The following is a 21925-nucleotide window of genomic DNA, read 5'->3' on the forward strand; positions in this document are numbered from 1 at the left end:
GCTTCAGTACTTTCTGAGTGCCGACACGGAACAAGCATGCAGGTCAGTAGGGGCAGAGCACGTCTCCATTAAAGTGGTTGTAAACCCTTTTATATCCCCAATGAAGTGAGCGGCCTCAGGTGATACAGTGATGAAACAAATCCTACATAATTTGTACCAGTTTATCTGCAGTCTTCTCTACATCCAAAGTGCTGAATTTATAACGCTTTTCTGAGATGTCAGAAAAAAGGGGGTGAAGAGCTGAAATTACACTCAGCATAACTCAGTGATGAGAGCTGATTGGAGGGTAGGGACACACCCCCTTCACACAGGAACAGAGCTGAGGCTGTTAATCACAGGCTGTGTGCTGGAGCTCCTTGCTGCGTCACCTTTTTATCTCTTGGTGTCAGGAAAACTTGTCAGAAGTTACTCATGCAGATAGCAGAGGAAGGAGGCAGCAGGCAGAAATGACACACAGTGCTCTGGAATGAGACAAGGACACACGATATAGGGATATGCTTTGCTCACATTTCATGTCTGATGTTTACACCCACTCTAAGAAAGGTTTCCTTTATTCTTCATGTCTTTTGCATATGGAGGATCTTGGGTGTAAAGTAATATTCTGAGGTGATGAACGACCAATGAGTCAGTCACATCTATAACCTATCTTTCTGGGATAACAGGCCCCACAATAGGGCAGAGTCGTCCTTCAATGGATCGCTTCTAAAACACACCAAAACCTTCACCATTGATGGAGCCAAACAGAGCCACCTACCTCCCCTTTCTCCTTCACAGCATTATGTTGGAACCTACATTACAAGTGATCTTTGATGCAGCAACACTCCCAAAACTTTAGAGAGGACCGGTCATGGAAGAGCCAAATCTGTGCCCATTTTTTCCTTAGATGCCGCACCATGGCCTGAATAAGAAAGGTCAATGCATTCACCTCTAAAGGAGAAGATATCGGTCAGATCTCCCAAGAGAAACCGGTTATAAAGTCTTCATATACCACACACCGGGTTCAGAATGCCAGGGTCCCTCTCTAATGTCATTTTTAGCCTCTGGGTCTACACACCTAAAGGCATGATGGGGTCATATGGAAAGGGTACAAACATAAAAGGCATGACAGGCCCTCTTAAGGGCAAATACAAATCAAGGAATGGTCGTTCCTCTTATAAAACCGTACCTACACCCAACAGCATGAGAGGTCCTCTATAAAATCCGGTACACACCCTTAAAATCTGATCTTTCCATTTTGCATGAATCTTCGAGAGTTGTGTCACCCCCTGGTCAGTTATACCTTTCCAGTAACCACAGCGGTGAGAAGAACTCCCAATGGCTGTCACCCTTTTTAAGGGGCCTGCTGTTGCCAACTCCCCCTTTCTTTATTTTTAAATACAATTGGGGAAGTGCAGCAGGAGGAGTAAGACTCACTTGCTTAGTTTTGCAATGGCTGTAGAGGGGAGCTCTCTCCACTTCAGTTACTAAAAGGTACAGGGAACCAGTAGGTTTACCAGTGACAGGTAACCAGTAGGTAAGCTTACCAGTGACAGGTAACCATTAGGCAAGCTTACCAGTGACAGGTAACCAGTAGGTAAGCTTACCAGTGACAGGTAACCAGTAGGTAAGCTTACCAGTGACAGGTAACCAGTAGGTAAGCTTACCAGTGACAGGCAAACCAGTAGGTAAGCTTACCAGTGACAGGCAAACCAGTAGGAAAGCTTACCAGTGACAGGCAAACCAGTAGGAAAGCTTACCAGTGACAGGCAAACCAGTAGGAAAGCTTACCAGTGACAGGCAAACCAGTAGGTAAGCTTACCAGTGACAGGTAACCAGTAGGAAAGCTTACCAGTGACAGGCAAACCAGTAGGTAAGCTTACCAGTGACAGGTAACCAGTAGGTAAGTTTACCAGTGACAGGTAAACCAGTAGCTAAGTTTACCAGTGATAGGTAACCAGTAGGTAAGTTTACCAGTGACAGGCAAACCAGTAGGTAAGTTTACCAGTGATAGGTAACCAGTAGGTAAGTTTACCAGTGACAGGTAACCAGTAGGTAAACTTACCGGTGACAGGTAACCAGTAGGTAAGCTTACCAGTGACAGGTAACCAGTAGGTAAGCTTACCAGTGATAGGTAACCAGTAGGAAAGCTTACCAGTGACAGGCAAACCAATAGGAAAGCTTACCAGTGACAGGTAACCAGTAGGTCAGTAAAGCAGTTTGCACCATCAACTGACAAAAGTGTTGTGTAGACATAACTATTAAAGCAACCAGTCTGCCTTCTATGCAGAGATGTCCATGGTAGGTGTCCAGGTAAGTGGCCATGGTAGGTGTCCAGGTAAGTGGCCATGGTAGGTGTCCAGGTAAGTGGCCATGGTAGGTGTCCAGGTAAGTGGCCATGGTAAGTGCTCAATCCATGGGATGGTACCCAGAAGATTTGGTGACTATCTGCCAGTCCCATTCAGTAACATACATAGCTGCATTGCCCGGTGTAGATGGGGTTATGACATGTTCTGCCCCCATGTGACCCTAAAGCATGGGGGATGGGTGGAGGGTGTAAGGTGCTGGGTGGGAAAGTGCAGCATAGATCAGAGTTTCCTAACTGTCCGGTGCTGAGGATGGGAGGTCCCCACGTATGGCCGGGTGTTGAGGATGTCCACGCTCTTCCGGCTGGAGCACACCACATCACGGATGAAGCTTGAGCAGTCCAAGCACACGTCCTTCAGAGTAGAACCCTGAGCATAGATTTGGGGGAACTGACCCTCTACATTCTTCCAGGACATTCCACCGCAGGACCTGAACAAAGAGACAGAATATGATGAGAGGCAGCCCACCAAAATCAGACAGTCCTGGTACAGAATATGGTTAGAGGAGTCAGGGGACAATCAGACAGTTCTGCTCAATCTGCAGTTGTAGGTCAGATTTGGTCTTTGAAAAGTGACTTTGTTCCTCAAAAACTTTAATTAGAAAGTTCAGTAAAAGAAAGTTTATAGTCGCCTGCACCACCCTACAGCTCCCTGAAGAATCCTCGTATGCCTGTGCCCCCCCCCCCCCCCCCCGCTGCGCTGTGCTCTGTACTGATGTAGGAACCAACCAATGGAAATACTGCCAAAGTGAGGAGCAGACATCCGACACACCCGGAAGTGTCAGACGTGAAGAATCTTCTGGCAGCTGTCACTCTCAATCAGAGAAAAGCTTTCAGAAATAAGAATATGACGGCCAAGTAATGACATTTTCTAGGAGAGAAACTTGGGGTGATGCCTAGCAGGTATAATTTGGGGGGAGGATTTGTGGCAGAAGGGGGCATTTGTGCTAGAAGGCAGGCATTGGAGGTGTAGCATCCTCCTCTCTGCTGACATATGCAGAGCATGGCAGGGAAGCGGCTGTAACCAGTCCTATCCTGGTGCTCTGTTACCGCTGACCCCTCCTCCCCCCTCTGTCCATCTCAGGTGATGTCACATACAAGCACCTGGGATGGACAGGAGGGGCCAGTGGGGAATAGTGCACCAGAAGAGGACTGATCACAGCCGCTTCCCTGCCTTGCTCTGCATAATAAGGAAACCTCCGCTACTGTAATGTGTCTTGCTGTGTGCCCCACAATGTGCCCTGCTGCCCCCCTCCCATGTGGTGTGTCTCCTATGTACTGTGCCCTACTGATCCCCTAGCGCTCTGCCCTGCTGCCCCCTCCCATGTGGTGTGTCTCCTATGTACTGTTCCCTTCTGACCCCCTAGCGCTCTGCCCTGCTGCCCCCCCATGTGGCGTGTCTCCTATGTACTGTGCCCTCCTGACCCCCTAGCGCTCTGCCCCCCCATGTGGCGTGTCTCCTATGTACTGTGCCCTCCTGACCCCCTAGCGCTCTGCCCTGCTGCCCCCCCCATGTGGCATGTCTCCTATGTACTGTGCCCTGCTGCTCCTTAGTGCTCTGCCCTGCTGCCCCCCCATGTGGCGTGTCTTCTATGTACTGTGCCCTCCTGACCCCCCTAGTGCTCTGCCCTGCTGCCACCCCCATGTGGCATGTCTCCTATGTACTGTGCCCTGCTGCCCCTTAGTGCTCTGCCCTGCTGCCCCCCCATGTGGCGTGTCTTCTATGTACTGTCCCCTTCTGACCCCCTAGTGCTCTGCCCTGCTGCCCCCCCCATGTGGCATGTCTCCTATGTACTGTGCCCTGCTGCCCCCCATGTGGCGTGTCTTCTATGTACTGTGCCCTCCTGACCCCCTAGTGCTCTGCCCTGCTGCCCCCCTCCATGTGGCGTGTCTCCTATGTAAAGTGCCCTCCTGACCCCCTAGCATTCTGCCCTGCTGCCCCCCCCCATGTGGTGTGTCTCCTATGTACTGTGCCCTGCTGACCCCCTAGCACTCTGCCCTGCTGCCCCCCTCCATGTGGTGTGTCTCCTATGTACTGTGCCCTCCTGACCCCCTAGCACTCTGCCCTGCTGACCCCCCCCCCCATGTGGCGTGTCTCCTATGTACTGTGCCCTGCTGCCCCTTTGCCTATATCAAGTTGGACCCAGAATTGAGCATCTGAGCAGAAAAAACCCCCAGCACATTTCACAATAAATAGGGAAGTTTTAATATTTATTCTAGAATATAATGTCATTTCTAAACATAATTGTCTGGCCAACAGCTGGCCGATCACACGGATGTTCCATGAGCTGCAGATGTGAACAATTCAGGGCTTTCCCGTGATTTCTAACTTTGGATTCCTCCAAGGAAATGAAATGAGAATTCTGCAGTTCCTGGGAAACATTTACTGTCTGCTCTGCCCAACAATCACACAAATATTTTCTTCAGTTTACCAAGTCTCCTCCCATGAGGAACCCGGCTATACTCACTGGAAGGAGTCTCTCTTTTTGTGGGTGTGTCCAACTGTGCCCAGTACACCTGGTTGGCTTTCAAACCCCACACTGTAGACTGGAATGTGCCCCAACTTTTTAGCGGGAAGCTTCATCTGGAGAAAGAAACAATGACAGTTAATTAGAATCAACGAGAGTCCTAATTACAAGATAAAGCGTTATTACACCCAAAAATGTCACAGCTTACCGATCATTAGATTTCTCCCCCTCCCCCGATTTCACCTGGTGATCTGACCAGTAACCCACCTCCTGTATTACAGCGCCTCACTCTGGATGAAGGAGCACAGGGGGCACCTTTGGACAGCAGCATTGTCAGTGTGGTGGGCAGGGAGTGTTGGATGAACTAGCAGATTTACATACACTAACAGATTGAAGCCAAACTCCGCCTCACAATTTATAATCAGTTACAGTAACAATTTTATTACTTTTGGGATAAAGATTTTATATAAATAAAAGCTGAATATTGTGCACCCGTCAGTATTAATGGATGAGTGTTTGTCTCATCCCTCTAACTGCTACATGTGCAGAACAGATGTTCTTTTGCCAAACAACAAACTTACTGGCTGGATCACCAGGTGAAAACAGAAGAAAGCCTAAAAAAGAAAACGAATGCAGCCGTCACATCTAAGAAATGGTAAGCTGCAATATAATAAATGTTGGCTTTAGTTTGGCCGTACACGAGTGCAATTATTTTAAAAATCTTTCATTTTAAAACAATCGTTCGATTTTCTAATTATTAGTGGGGTCAAATTAGCATTCGTTTTCCCTGCAGGGACCAGAAATTTGGAAGGAGCCGGATGGAAAAGTTTTTTTCTAGCAGTGGGTGTGGCTTTGGTGGGGGAAAGGCCAATCATTCCAAAATCAAAATGTTACAAGGAAACAAAATTCTGCAAGACTTTCAAACAACATTCATGGAGTCGGTGAAAGTTCTGAGAATTTCCACAGTAACGTTCGTTTGAAAATCTTCTATTGTATGACCAGCCGTACAATCAGTCATTATCAGAGACATTATTCGAGGGATCCCGGCTCTTTACTGTGAGGGTGAACTCCATAAGATTAATATACAAGTGTGGGACCCGGCAGGGCTATACCCCCCACTAGAGTCCATGGGACCCGGCAGGGATATCCCCCCCACTACAGTCCATGGGACCCGGCAGGGATATCCCCACCCCCCACTAGAGTCCATGGGACCCGGCAGGGATATCCCCCCCACTAGAGTCCATGGGACCCAGCAGGGATATCCCCACCACCCACTAGAGTCCATGGGATCCAGCAGGGATAATCCCCCCCCCCCCACCCATCACTACAGTCCACGGGACCCGGCAGGGATATCCCCACCCCCCACTAGAGTCCATTGGACCCGGCAGGGATATCCCCACCCCCCACTAGAGTCCATGGGACCTGGCAGGGATATATCCCCACTACTAGAGTCCATGGAACCAGGCAGGGATATCCCCCCCACTACAGTCCATGGGACCCGGCAGGGATATCCCCCCTACTAGAGTCCATGGGACCCAGCAGGGATATCCCCCCCCCACTACAGTCCATGGGACCCAGCAGGGATAATCCCCCCCCCCCCCATCACTACAGTCCACGGGACCCGGCAGGGATATACCCCCTACTAGAGTCCATTGGACCCGGCAGGGATATCCCCCCTACTAGAGTCCATGGGACCCGGCAGGGTTATCCCCACCCCCCACTAGAGTCCATTGGACCCGGCAGGGATATCCCCCCTACTAGAGTCCACGGGACTCGGCAGGGATATCCCCACCCCCCACTAGAGTCCATGGGACCTGGCAGGGATATCCCCCCTACTAGAGTCCATGGGACCCGGCAGGGATATCCCCCCCCTACTAGAGTCCATGGGACCCAGCAGGGATAATCCCCCACCCCCCCCCCCCACTACAGTCCACGGGACCCGGCAGGGATATCCCCCCTACTAGAGTCCATTGGACCCGGCAGGGATATCCCCCCTACTAGACTCCATGGGACCTGGCAGGGATATCCCCCCTACTAGAGTCCATGGGACCCAGCAGGGATATCCCCCCCACTAGACTCCATGGGACCTGGCAGGGATATCCCCCCCCCACTACAGTCCATGGGACCCAGCAGGGATATCCCCCCCACTAGACTCCATGGGACCTGGCAGGGATATCCCCCCTACTAGAGTCCATGGGACCCAGCAGGGATAATCCCCCCCCCCCCCACTACAGTCCACGGGACCCGGCAGGGATAAACTGCCCCCCCCCATACAGTCCATGGGACCCAGCAGGGATATCCCCCACCCCACTAGAGACCATGGGACGCGGAAGAGATCCCCCCCCCCCCCACTAGAGTCCTTTGGACCTGGCAGGGATATCCCCCCCCCCACTGGAGTCCAAGAGATTAGATAACCTTTGTGCTGCCTAGGAGCGCACCCCAGAAGTATTCTACTATTACCTTTATTATCCACAATGAGGCTCTTCTGTGCCCCTCTCTGATTTCGTTTCACTTGGTTGTTTGGGCTTGACCTTCCCCATCTAAACCCCGCCTATTGCCAGTCCACTGTCCAATAAGAGTGCCCTTCCTGGCTGCTCAGGCATCTCATTGGACAGTGGAAGGACATTTGGAACTGCTTTGCCAAAAAGTCATGGAAAGTCAGACCTCAGTAACAAAGGAACAGTAAATCAGAGAGGAGCCGGGAGAAGCCACTAAAGTGAACAGCGGAAGTTGTGTGGTCTCTGAACTCCGATCTTTATATTCACAAATCTAAAGTTATTAGAAGCCATTTCACTATTGAAGGCCATGCAGTTCCCCAGCAATTCCCAACACTGCAACCTGGTGCATAAATCTGTAAGCAGGTGAAGTACTATAGTGGCCCCGTGTGGTGCCGGGTCCAAGGGTCCAACTGCTGTCACATGATCTGCTATAGCTGCAGTCATTGGAGAGCGCCATCCTAATTATGAGCAATAGTTGGACCTCTGGCTGATGTCAATGGTCAGGGTGACTCGTTCATCTATTAGAGTAAGAGATAGGATATTGAGATGGAATATGCTGAGGCTTGAAGATTCCACAGCAGCCAGAGAAATCAAGGTTGGTCATTTTACCCCCCCTAGGGTTGTCACCTCATCCCTTTAAACCAGGACACATTAATTACACAGGTTCTAAGGCCGATATAATGAACATAAGGCACTGAGTGAGTTTAATTACCACCTTACCACAGAACCTGTGTAATGTGTGTCCTGGTTAAAAGGGATGAGGTGACATCGTTAACCTCCCCCCCCCCCCCCCCAGATATGAAAGCTCACCTTCACGTTGCAAGAGCCACAGGCTGACCTGGAGGGAAGTAAAAGAAGATTAATAACTTTAATATATGCCAGTCACAGAGCAGGATAACAGTGAGAGCAACCAATCAGAAATCATGTGCAAACAGATTCAACTTCTTCAAATAATATGGGCTGTATATTAGTGTGGTGTAATACCTCCCACTGCCACTAGGGGAGACAGACCAGAAAATGGGATCTAAAACCACAACTAAAGTAAATTTTAAAGGAAAAGTATAATAAATACAATTTTTCTCTGTTCAAAAGTTTTTCTTGAAGGTTAAAGCATACATACATATATACACACAGTATCTCACAAAAGTAAGTACACCCCTCACATTTTTGTAAATGTTTTATTTATTTATTTATATTTATTAATATTTTTATTTATTAATTTATCTTTTCATGTGACAACACTAAGTGGCGGTTCACACTTCCGCGTGTGCGGCGATCGCATGTAATATCGGAGCGCACTGCTCCGTAATTACATGCGATCGGATGTGCAGTGCGAATTCAGCCATACACTTTGTATTGCTAAATTCACACTGCACCCGCACAAAAGTCGCACGAGGCATTTTTTCAGCCGCACCAGGATCGGATCGCATGATGGTTCACACTTGTGCGATCCGATCCTGTGCGAACTGTCAGGTCGCACTGCGATATGCGATCAAACTGGGGGTGTTGTTAACATTTCATTGACCCCCGCAGCGTATCGCATATGGCAGTGTGAACTGTCAGATGTGCGTTTGCGATGCGGGAACACGCTGCATATTCGCAGCCTTCCCGCATCGCACAAGTGTGACCCGGCACTGAAGAAATGAGACTTTGCTACAATGTAAAGTAGTGAGTGTACAGCTTGTATAACAGTGTAAATTTACTGTCCCCTCAAAATAACTCAACACACAGCCATTAATGTCTAAACCACTGGCAACAAAAGTCAGTACACCCCGAAGTGACAACACACAGCCATTAATGTCTAAACCACTGGCAACAAAAGTCAGTACACCCCGAAGTGACAACACACAGCCATTAATGTCTAAACCACTGGCAACAAAAGTCAGTACACCCCGAAGTGACAACACACAGCCATTAATGTCTAAACCGCTGGCATCCTTTGAGGATGTTATTTTTAAGGAAACGCGTTAGTAGTATCATAAGTGCCTAGCTTTTCTGAATGCTTCTTACCACCTGTGAAATTGTAAGTGTATTTCTTTATCTTCCAATAAATTGCCCATACGGTATTATGCTATGGTGTCCCTTTGGTTTATCCCTCTCCACAATCCCATGAGTGGGGACTCCTAGGCATTCCCGTGCGGACCGGTTTGGAAGATATTCATCACCACCTGTGATGCAGAGACGCTGCTGAGGTTCCTGCCTATTCGGTACCGAGGACATCCACATATACAGCGTGTATGACCCATTTGCTGTACAGTGCTTTGGGTCCATACCATCTTTATTCCTTTATCCTATCGGTGTGGGATTTATCGTTTGTTGCAGTTATTTCACATGCTGGAGTCAACACTTTTTTCAAGTCACAGTTTACACTTTATGGACATTCTGGACTTTGATTTTTTACATTTTTTTGCATTTTTCGTTTGATTGTTCACGGTTTACTTTGTGCACATTTACTCACACATTTTTAGTGCTGCACTATTTTCTGTAATACCCATACAGGGGTTTATAATTACGGTGGGATACTTAGTCCAGGTGACTCGTTGAGGAACTTGATATTCTCCTTGGAGGTGAGGGGCTCCTAGTACTCCCTGAAGTCTATGAGCGAATTAGAGAGTGTTTGGGAATTCTGGAAGTGTGAGGTTTAGGACCGGTTATTGAAGAGTCCAGAGAACACAGAAAGGGATTTTATTGGACAGAAGCTGTAGGAGAGAAAGTCATTTTGGTAGGTAGGTCACTATGCTTACTAATATGTGACCGAGCCACAAGAGTAGGTAAGTGGACCAGGCCTCACTGGGAATTATTGTTTGAATAGGGGTGGTGAGTTGGCCTTGTGAGTTGTATATATATATATATATATATATATATATATATAACATATAGATAAATCATTTGGTCGAGGGGGGTTATGGTGGGGGGTTGTTCCTCAGGGGTTGGGCTTGGCCCCTTAGTTCCATTGAAGGGAATTCTTAAGGTGTCGGCATACCAAGACATTTTGGACAATTTCATGCTCCCAACTTTGTGGGAGGAGTTTGGGGAAGGCCCCTCCCTGTTCCACTATGACTGGTCACCAGTGCACAAAGCAAAGTCCATAAAGACATAGATGAGCGAGTTTGGGGTGGAGGAACCTGACTGGCCTGCAGTCCTGACCGCAACCCAACAGAACACCTTTGGGATTAGTTAGAGCAGAGACTGCGAGCCAGGGCTTCTCGTCCAACATCAGTGCCTGACCTCAGAAATGTGCTTCTGGAAGAATGGTGAAACATTCCCATAGACACTCCTAAACCTTGTGGACGGCCTTCCCAGAAGAGTTGAAGCTGTTATAGCTGCAAAGAGTGGGCCAACTCAATATTGAACCCTACAGACTAAGACTGGGATGCCATTAAAGTTCATGTGTGTGTAAAGGCAGGCGTCCCAATACTTTTGGTAATATAGTGTATATAGAGAGGCGTCCCAATACTTTTGGTAATATAGTGTATATAGGGAGGCGTCCCAATACTTTTGGTAATATAGTGTATATAGAGAGGCGTCCCAATACTTTTGGTAATATAGAGTATATAGAGAGGCGTCCCAATACTTTTGGTAATATAGTGTATATAGGGAGGCGTCCCAATACTTTTGGTAATATAGAGAGGGGTCCCAATACTTTTGGTAATAGTGTATATAGAGAGAGGCGCCCCAATACTTTTGGTAATATAGAGTATATAGAGAGGGGTCCCAATACTTTTGGTAATATAGTGTATATAGAGAAGGTCCCAATACTTTTGGTAATATAGTGTATATAGAGAGGGGTCCCAATACTTTTGGTAATATAGTGTATATAGAGAAGGTCCCAATACTTTTGGTAATATAGAGTATATAGAGAGGCGTCCCAATACTTTTGGTAATATAGTGTATATAGAGAAGGTCCCAATACTTTTGGTAATATAGAGTATATAGAGAGGCGTCCCAATACTTTTGGTAATATAGTGTATATAGAGAAGGTCCCAATACTTTTGGTAATATAGAGTATATAGAGAGGGGTCCCAATACTTTTGGTAATATAGTGTATATAGAGAAGGTCCCAATACTTTTGGTAATATAGTGTATATAGAGAGGGGTCCCAATACTTTTGGTAATATAGTGTATATAGAGAAGGTCCCAATACTTTTGGTAATATAGAGTATATAGAGAGGCGTCCCAATACTTTTGGTAATATAGTGTATATAGAGAAGGTCCCAATACTTTTGGTAATATAGAGTATATAGAGAGGGGTCCCAATACTTTTGGTAATATAGTGTATATAGAGAAGGTCCCAATACTTTTGGTAATATAGTGTATATAGAGAGGGGTCCCAATACTTTTGGTAATATAGTGTATATAGAGAAGGTCCCAATACTTTTGGTAATATAGTGTATATAGAGAGGGGTCCCAATACTTTTGGTAATATAGTGTATATACTCCCCCTGGTTGTGTACAGTATGTGAGTATTATACAATGTAATGTAACAGAACGATCGGTACTCACCTTTTACAGAACAAACAACTGGCCGGCCAGGAGAAGAGAGGAAACTTTGATTTGCAACAGCAGCAAACCTGAGAATGAAAACATTGAATCTATTATGGATCTATTATGGGTCTATTATGGGTCTATTATGGGTCTATTACGGGTCTATTACGGGTCTATTACGGGTCTATTATGGGTCTATTACGGGTCTATTACGGATCTATTACCGGTCTATTATGGGTCTATTACGGGTCTATTACGGATCTATTACCGGTCTATTACCGGTCTATTACGGATCTATTATGGGTCTATTACGGGTCTATTATGGGTCTATTATGGGTCTATTACGGGTCTATTGTGGGTCTATTATGGGTCTATTATGGGTCTATTATGGGTCTATTACGGGTCTATTACGGGTCTATTACGGGTCTATTACGGGTCTATTACGGGTCTATTACGGGTCTATTATGGGTCTATTACGGGTCTATTACGGGTCTATTACGGATCTATTACGGGTCTATTACGGGTCTATTACGGGTCTATTACGGATCTATTATGGGTCTATTACGGGTCTATTACGGGTCTATTATGGGTCTATTATGGGTCTATTACGGGTCTATTACGGATCTATTACGGGTCTATTATGGGTCTATTATGGGTCTATTATGGGTCTATTATGGGTCTATTATGGATCTATTATGGGTCTATTATGGGTCTATTACGGGTCTATTACGGGTCTATTATGGGTCTATTATGGGTCTATTACGGGTCTATTACGGATCTATTACGGGTCTATTATGGGTCTATTATGGGTCTATTACGGGTCTATTACGGGTCTATTACGGGTCTATTACGGGTCTATTATGGGTCTATTATGGGTCTATTACGGGTCTATTACGGGTCTATTACGGATCTATTACGGGTCTATTACGGGTCTATTATGGGTCTATTACGGATCTATTATGGGTCTATTACGGGTCTATTACGGGTCTATTATGGGTCTATTACGGGTCTATTGTGGGTCTATTATGGAGACTTCTCAGAGGGAAGCATATACGAGTACAGAAGGAGAAGGAGGGGGGACATAAAAAAGCATTCATATTCTTAAAGGAAATCCTCAATAATTTTATACATAATTTATATATTATGGTCAGGATTACACATAGGCAGATGGGGGGGGGGGGGGGGGGGGCAGTGATTATTGCTAGCAACTATAGCCACTGGCAATAATCGCATCCTATAAAAAACCGACACATTGGATGTACTCAGGCTGATCGATGGATCAAATCTCCGCCGGTCCCTGCTGGACCAGCAAAGATCAGAACCATCTATGGCAGGCTTAACCCCTTCATGCCCAGGCCTTTTTTTGACACTTGTTGCTTACAAGATAAAATCTGTATTGTTTTGCTAGAAAATTACTTCGAACCCCCAAACAGTATATATATATATTTAGCAGCGATCTTTTAACCGCGATTTATTGGACAAATGTACATTTCACTGCATTTAAAAAAACGAAAACAGTAAAGTTAGCCCAATTTTTGTATAATGTGAGAGATGATGTCACGCCGAGTAAATGGATGCCTAACATGTTATGGTTTAAAATTGCGCACATTCGTGGAATGGTGACAAACTTCGGTACATAAAAATCTCCATAGGCGACACTTTAAAGCGGTAGTATCCCACTTTTTGACACTTTTACCTACAGCCTATAATAAGGATTGCCGAGATATTTGCAGTGCATGCAGCCGCTCACGCGAGTGGCGCATGCGCTCTGAAGGTCCGGAGGGACCTTCAGTTTTCCTTGCCGGGAGCTTGCCGGAAAATCACTCCCGCGCGCAAGTGACATCGGCGCGGCTCCGGCCAATCACAGCGCCGGAGCCGTCGAACCCGGAAGAGACGCCGAGGGATCATGGCAGCGCCCGCAGCAATGTCTGGGGGTCCGTGTCGGGGCTTCGTTCTAAGGTAAGTCATACATAATGAGCTAGTATGCGATGCATACTAGCTCATTATGCCTTTGTCTTGCAGGGTTTTTTTTTTTTAACAGTTACCAGTTTAGAGTTAAAAAGGAGGTCTTTTTTTTTTTTATTGCTCTCGCTCTGCGATACCTCACATGTGTGGGTTGAACACCTTTTTCATTTGCAGGCACGACTTACGTATGCGAGCTCACGGCGACAGGGGCACTTCAAAAATGTTTTTTTTTACCACTGTTTTTAGAGAAAAAAAAATCTGATCACTTTTATTGCTGTCAGAAGCAATGTCAACATCCCTTGTGACAGTAATAGGAGTGACAGGTACTCTTTATGGAGGGATCGGGGGGGGGGGGGGGGAATGTGACAGTAATAGCAGTGACAGGTACTCTTTATGGAGGGATCGGGGGGGGGGGGGGAATGTGACAGTAATAGGAGTGACAGGTACTCTTTATGGAGGGATTGGGAGGAATGTGACAGTAATAGCAGTGACAGGTACTCTTTATGGAGGGATCGGGAGGAATGTGACAGTAATAGGCAGTGACAGGTACTCTTTATGGAGGGATCGGGGGGAATGTGACAGTAATAGGCAGTGACAGGTACTCTTTATGGAGGGATCGGGGGGAATGTGACAGTAATAGCAGTGACAGGTACTCTTTATGGAGGGATCGGGGGAATGTGACAGTAATAGCAGTGACAGGTACTCTTTATGGAGGGATTGGGGGGAATGTGACAGTAATAGGAGTGACAGGTACTCTTTATGGAGGGATCGGGGGGGGGGGGGGGATGTGACAGTAATAGCAGTGACAGGTACTCTTTATGGAGGGATCGGGGGAATGTGACAGTAATAGCAGTGACAGGTACTCTTTATGGAGGGATCGGGAGGAATGTGACAGTAATAGGAGTGACAGGTACTCTTTATGGAGGGATCGGGAGGAATGTGACAGTAATAGGAGTGACAGGTACTCTTTATGGAGGGATCGGGGGAATGTGACAGTAATAGCAGTGACAGGTACTCTTTATGGAGGGATCGGGGGGGAATGTGACAGTTATTGGCAGTGACAGGTACTCTTTATGGAGGGATCGGGGGGAATGTGACAGTAATAGGAGTGACAGGTACTCTTTATGGAGGGATCGGGAGGAATGTGACAGTAATAGGAGTGACAGGTACTCTTTATGGAGGGATCTGGGGGAATGTGACAGTAATAGGAGTGACAGGTACTCTTTATGGAGGGATCGGGAGGAATGTGACAGTAATAGGAGTGACAGGTACTCTTTATGGAGGGATCGGGGGGAATGTGACAGTAATAGGAGTGACAGGTACTCTTTATGGAGGGATCGGGGGGAATGTGACAGTAATAGGAGTGACAGGTACTCTTTATGGAGGGAATCGGGGGGGAATGTGACAATAATAGCAGTGACAGGTACTCTTTATGGAGGGATCGGGGGAAATGTCACAGTAATAGCAGTGACAGGTACTCTTTATGGAGGGATCGGGGGGGAATGTGACATTAATAGCAGTGACAGGTACTCTTTATGGAGGGATCAGGAGGAATGTGACAGTAATAGGAGTGACAGGTACTCTTTATGGAGGGATCGGGGGGAATGTGACAGTAATAGGAGTGACAGGTACTCTTTATGGAGGGATCGGGGGGAATGTGATAGTAATAGCAGTGACAGGTACTCTTTATGGAGGGATCGGGGGGAATGTGACAGTAATAGCAGTGACAGGTACTCTTTATGGAGGGATCGGGGGGAATGTGACAGTAATAGGCAGTGACAGGTACTCTTTATGGAGGGATCGGGGGGGAATGTGACAGTAATAGGCAGTGACAGGTACTCTTTATGGAGGGATCGGGGGGAATGTGACAGTAATAGGCAGTGACAGGTACTCTTTATGGAGGGATCGGGGGGAATGTGACAGTAATAGGAGTGACAGGTACTCTTTATGGAGGGATCGGGGGGAATGTGACAGTAATAGCAGTGACAGGTACTCTTTATGGAGGGATCGGGGGGAATGTGACAGTAATAGGAGTGACAGGTACTCTTTATGGAGGGATCGGGAGGAATGTGACAGTAATAGTAGTGACAGGTACTCTTTATGGAGGGATCGGGGGGAATGTGACAGTAATAGGCAGTGACAGGTACTCTTTATGGAGGGATCGGGGGGAATGTGACAGTAATAGGCAGTGACAGGTACTCTTTATGGAGGGATCGGGGGGAATGTGACAGTAATAGGAGTGACAGGTACTCTTTATGGAGGGATCGGGGGGAATGTGACAGTAATAGGAGTGACAGGTACTCTTTATGGAGGGATCGGGGGGAATGTGACAGTAATAGGAGTGACAGGTACTCTTTATGGAGGTATCGGGAGGAATGTGACAGTAATAGGAGTGACAGGTACTCTTTATGGAGGGATCGGGAGGAATGTGACAGTAATAGGAGTGACAGGTACTCTTTATGGAGGGATCGGGAGGAATGTGACAGTAATAGGAGTGACAGGTACTCTTTATGGAGGGATCGGGAGGAATGTGACAGTAATAGGAGTGACAGGTACTCTTTATGGAGGGATCGGGAGGAATGTGACAGTAATAGGAGTGACAGGTACTCTTTATGGAGGGATCGGGAGGAATGTGACAGTAATAGGCAGTGACAGGTACTCTTTATGGAGGGATCGGGAGGAATGTGACAGTAATAGGAGTGACAGGTACTCTTTATGGAGGGATCGGGGGGAATGTGACAGTAATAGGAGTGACAGGTACTCTTTATGGAGGGATCGGGGGGGATGTGACAGTAATAGGCAGTGACAGGTACTCTTTATGGAGGGATCGGGGGGGGGGGGGGGAATGTGACAGTAATAGCAGTGACAGGTACTCTTTATGGAGGGATCGGGGGGGGGGGGGAATGTGACAGTAATAGGAGTGACAGGTACTCTTTATGGAGGGATTGGGAGGAATGTGACAGTAATAGCAGTGACAGGTACTCTTTATGGAGGGATCGGGAGGAATGTGACAGTAATAGGCAGTGACAGGTACTCTTTATGGAGGGATCGGGGGGAATGTGACAGTAATAGGCAGTGACAGGTACTCTTTATGGAGGGATCGGGGGGAATGTGACAGTAATAGCAGTGACAGGTACTCTTTATGGAGGGATCGGGGGAATGTGACAGTAATAGCAGTGACAGGTACTCTTTATGGAGGGATTGGGGGGAATGTGACAGTAATAGGAGTGACAGGTACTCTTTATGGAGGGATCGGGGGGGGGGGGGGGGATGTGACAGTAATAGCAGTGACAGGTACTCTTTATGGAGGGATCGGGGGAATGTGACAGTAATAGCAGTGACAGGTACTCTTTATGGAGGGATCGGGAGGAATGTGACAGTAATAGGAGTGACAGGTACTCTTTATGGAGGGATCGGGAGGAATGTGACAGTAATAGGAGTGACAGGTACTCTTTATGGAGGGATCGGGGGAATGTGACAGTAATAGCAGTGACAGGTACTCTTTATGGAGGGATCGGGGGGGAATGTGACAGTTATTGGCAGTGACAGGTACTCTTTATGGAGGGATCGGGGGGAATGTGACAGTAATAGGAGTGACAGGTACTCTTTATGGAGGGATCGGGAGGAATGTGACAGTAATAGGAGTGACAGGTACTCTTTATGGAGGGATCTGGGGGAATGTGACAGTAATAGGAGTGACAGGTACTCTTTATGGAGGGATCGGGAGGAATGTGACAGTAATAGGAGTGACAGGTACTCTTTATGGAGGGATCGGGGGGAATGTGACAGTAATAGGAGTGACAGGTACTCTTTATGGAGGGATCGGGGGGAATGTGACAGTAATAGGAGTGACAGGTACTCTTTATGGAGGGAATCGGGGGGGAATGTGACAATAATAGCAGTGACAGGTACTCTTTATGGAGGGATCGGGGGAAATGTCACAGTAATAGCAGTGACAGGTACTCTTTATGGAGGGATCGGGGGGGAATGTGACATTAATAGCAGTGACAGGTACTCTTTATGGAGGGATCAGGAGGAATGTGACAGTAATAGGAGTGACAGGTACTCTTTATGGAGGGATCGGGGGGAATGTGACAGTAATAGGAGTGACAGGTACTCTTTATGGAGGGATCGGGGGGAATGTGATAGTAATAGCAGTGACAGGTACTCTTTATGGAGGGATCGGGGGGAATGTGACAGTAATAGGAGTGACAGGTACTCTTTATGGAGGGATCGGGGGGAATGTGACAGTAATAGCAGTGACAGGTACTCTTTATGGAGGGATCGGGGGGAATGTGACAGTAATAGGCAGTGACAGGTACTCTTTATGGAGGGATCGGGGGGGAATGTGACAGTAATAGGCAGTGACAGGTACTCTTTATGGAGGGATCGGGGGGAATGTGACAGTAATAGGCAGTGACAGGTACTCTTTATGGAGGGATCGGGGGGAATGTGACAGTAATAGGAGTGACAGGTACTCTTTATGGAGGGATCGGGGGGAATGTGACAGTAATAGCAGTGACAGGTACTCTTTATGGAGGGATCGGGGGGAATGTGACAGTAATAGGAGTGACAGGTACTCTTTATGGAGGGATCGGGAGGAATGTGACAGTAATAGTAGTGACAGGTACTCTTTATGGAGGGATCGGGGGGAATGTGACAGTAATAGGCAGTGACAGGTACTCTTTATGGAGGGATCGGGGGGAATGTGACAGTAATAGGCAGTGACAGGTACTCTTTATGGAGGGATCGGGGGGAATGTGACAGTAATAGGAGTGACAGGTACTCTTTATGGAGGGATCGGGGGGAATGTGACAGTAATAGGAGTGACAGGTACTCTTTATGGAGGGATCGGGGGGAATGTGACAGTAATAGGAGTGACAGGTACTCTTTATGGAGGTATCGGGAGGAATGTGACAGTAATAGGAGTGACAGGTACTCTTTATGGAGGGATCGGGAGGAATGTGACAGTAATAGGAGTGACAGGTACTCTTTATGGAGGGATCGGGAGGAATGTGACAGTAATAGGAGTGACAGGTACTCTTTATGGAGGGATCGGGAGGAATGTGACAGTAATAGGAGTGACAGGTACTCTTTATGGAGGGATCGGGAGGAATGTGACAGTAATAGGAGTGACAGGTACTCTTTATGGAGGGATCGGGAGGAATGTGACAGTAATAGGCAGTGACAGGTACTCTTTATGGAGGGATCGGGAGGAATGTGACAGTAATAGGAGTGACAGGTACTCTTTATGGAGGGATCGGGGGGAATGTGACAGTAATAGGAGTGACAGGTACTCTTTATGGAGGGATCGGGGGGGATGTGACAGTAATAGGCAGTGACAGGTACTCTTTATGGAGGGATCGGGAGGAATGTGACAGTAATAGGAGTGACAGGTACTCTTTATGGAGGGATCGGGGGTAATGTCACAGTAATAGGCAGTGACAGGTACTCTTTATGGAGGGAGCGGGGGGGAATGTGACAGTAATAGGAGTGACAGGTACTCTTTATGGAGGGATCGGGGGGAATGTGACAGTAATAGGCAGTGACAGGTACTCTTTATGGAGGGAGCGGGGGGGAATGTGACAGTAATAGGAGTGACAGGTACTCTTTATGGAGGGATCGGGGGGAATGTGGCAGTAATAGCAGTGACAGGTACTCTTTATGGAGGGATCAGGGGGAATGTGACAGTAATAGGAGTGACAGGTACTCTTTATGAAGGGATCGGGGGGAATGTGACAGTAATAGGAGTGACAGGTACTCTTTATGGAGGGATCGGGGAGGAATGTGACAGTAATAGGCAGTGACAGGTACTCTTTATGGAGGGATCGGGGGGAATGTGACAGTAATAGGAGTGACAGGTACTCTTTATGGAGGGATCGGGGGTAATGTGACAGTAATAGCAGTGACAGGTACTCTTTATGGAGGGATCAGGGGGAATGTGACAGTAATAGCAGTGACAGGTACTCTTTATGGAGGGATCGGGAGGAATGTGACAGTAATAGGAGTGACAGGTACTCTTTATGGAGGGATCGGGGGGAATGTGACAGTAATAGGAGTGACAGGTACTCTTTATGGAGGGATCGGGGGGGATGTGACAGTAATAGGCAGTGACAGGTACTCTTTATGGAGGGATCGGGAGGAATGTGACAGTAATAGGAGTGACAGGTACTCTTTATGGAGGGATCGGGGGTAATGTCACAGTAATAGGCAGTGACAGGTACTCTTTATGGAGGGAGTGGGGGGGAATGTGACAGTAATAGCAGTGACAGGTACTCTTTATGGAGGGATCGGGGGGAATGTGACAGTAATAGCAGTGACAGGTACTCTTTATGGAGAGATCGGGGGGAATGTGACAGTAATAGGAGTGACAGGTACTCTTTATGGAGGGATCGGGGGGAATGTGACAGTAATAGGCAGTGACAGGTACTCTTTATGGAGGGAGCGGGGGGGAATGTGACAGTAATAGGAGTGACAGGTACTCTTTATGGAGGGATCGGGGGGAATGTGGCAGTAATAGCAGTGACAGGTACTCTTTATGGAGGGATCAGGGGGAATGTGACAGTAATAGGAGTGACAGGTACTCTTTATGAAGGGATCGGGGGGAATGTGACAGTAATAGGAGTGACAGGTACTCTTTATGGAGGGATCGGGGGAATGTGACAGTAATAGCAGTGACAGGTACTCTTTATGGAGGGATCGGGGAGGAATGTGACAGTAATAGGCAGTGACAGGTACTCTTTATGGAGGGATCGGGGGGAATGTGACAGTAATAGGAGTGACAGGTACTCTTTATGGAGGGATCGGGGGTAATGTGACAGTAATAGCAGTGACAGGTACTCTTTATGGAGGGATCAGGGGGAATGTGACAGTAATAGCAGTGACAGGTACTCTTTATGGAGGGATCGGGGAGGAATGTGACAGTAATAGGAGCGACAGGTACTCTTTATGGAGGGATCGGAAGGAATGTGACAGTAATAGCAGTGACAGGTACTCTTTATGGAGGGATCAGGGGGAATGTGACAGTAATAGGAGTGACAGGTACTCTTTATGGAGGGATCGGGGGGAATGTGACAGTAATAGGAGTGACAGGTACTCTTTATGGAGGGATCGGGGGGGATGTGACAGTAATAGCAGTGACAGGTACTCTTTATGGAGGGATCGGGGGGAATGTGACAGTAATAGGAGTGACAGGTACTCTTTATGGATGGGGGGGGGGGGGGGGGTAATGTCACAGTAATAGGCAGTGACTGGTACTCTAATACCAGTCACTCAGTCACTCACTCAGACAGTAATAGCCGGTGGATGTGTCAGCTGGTTGCTCGGGTCTCCTGGTGGGACGGGAGGGAGACCCGGGCAGAGCTACCAAAGGGGGGGGGGGGGGGGGACATCCCTTTGGGCTCGCTGGGATAACGGCCAAGCGGCTGTTGGGCCGCGTCGGTTGTCATCTCCTAAAAACTAACCGCCGGCTCTAAAGAACGGTACCGGGTGACGCCAGCAGGTCATCCCGCTACAACCACTTCAGGCACAGGGGCAGGGACAGGCACGGGGGTAGGGGCAAGGGTAGGGACAGGCACAGAGACAGGGACAGGCACAGGGGTAGGGACAGGCACAGGGGTAGGGGCAGGGACAGGCACAGGGGCAGGGGCAGGGACAGGCACAGAGGTAGGGGCAGGGACAGGGATAGGGACAGGGACAGGCACATGAGGAGATAATCGCAGTGTCGCTCGGTACCTTCCCCTTCTTCATGTTGCTGTACAGCTCTTTACTCTGCAGAAACTTTTCCATCTCGGCCTTCACAAGAACTCGCCGCACGTTTATCACCTCCTCCACCGTGAGAGCCAAAGTGTCCACCGGATGGCTGAACTCCTGAAAGAACATTCACATTTCTTATTGCAATGCGATAAAAGCAACGAGCAAAGATGATTGGATGGTGCAAGAGCCAATAAAAACAGCTATCAGTGAACGATTGTTTTCTGATTGGTTACCCTGAGATTCTGCAATCTGCACAAACCTTTTCCTATCATTCTGAAAAATCTGCTTCTTACTGAAGGAAAAGCTTTTAACCCCCAACATCAAACCCTAACCTTTAACCCTAACATCAAACCCCAACCATTAACCCTAACATCCAACCCTAACCATTAACCCTAACATCAAACCCTAACCAT

General features: G+C 47.6%; 1 protein-coding gene and 1 long non-coding RNA gene across 4 annotated transcripts in view; one reads left to right on the forward strand and one right to left on the reverse strand.

The window, feature by feature from the left end:
- The first annotated feature begins 1271 nt into the window (after positions 1-1271).
- On the forward strand, positions 1272-2384 carry LOC309565044. Of its 3 annotated transcripts, XR_014225775.1 has the most exons (4): positions 1272-1495; positions 1557-1622; positions 2172-2293; positions 2370-2384. It is a non-coding gene; the product is annotated as an uncharacterized lncRNA (long non-coding RNA). The 3 variants fall into 3 exon arrangements; XR_014225776.1 differs by lacking the exon at positions 2370-2384 and having other exon boundaries at positions 1557-1664; positions 2183-2309; XR_014225777.1 differs by lacking the exon at positions 2370-2384 and having other exon boundaries at positions 2172-2309.
- Positions 2385-2434: 50 nt separating this feature from the next.
- SPIRE2 (spire type actin nucleation factor 2) overlaps positions 2435-21925 on the reverse strand; it is a 137197-nt gene continuing 117706 nt past the window's right edge. Inside the window, exons 11-15 of the mRNA XM_082270587.1 lie at positions 21492-21623; positions 11811-11878; positions 8118-8145; positions 4810-4925; positions 2435-2772 (exon numbers count right to left, since the gene is read on the reverse strand). Coding sequence (XP_082126713.1) covers positions 2565-2772; positions 4810-4925; positions 8118-8145; positions 11811-11878; positions 21492-21623 — 552 coding nt within the window. The 3' untranslated portion in view covers positions 2435-2564. The remainder of the gene's footprint in view (positions 2773-4809; positions 4926-8117; positions 8146-11810; positions 11879-21491; positions 21624-21925) is intronic.

The sequence above is a fragment of the Pelophylax lessonae genome (assembly GCF_965119305.1).
Source record: "Pelophylax lessonae genome assembly, chromosome: 10".
Lineage (NCBI taxonomy): Eukaryota > Metazoa > Chordata > Amphibia > Anura > Ranidae > Pelophylax > Pelophylax lessonae.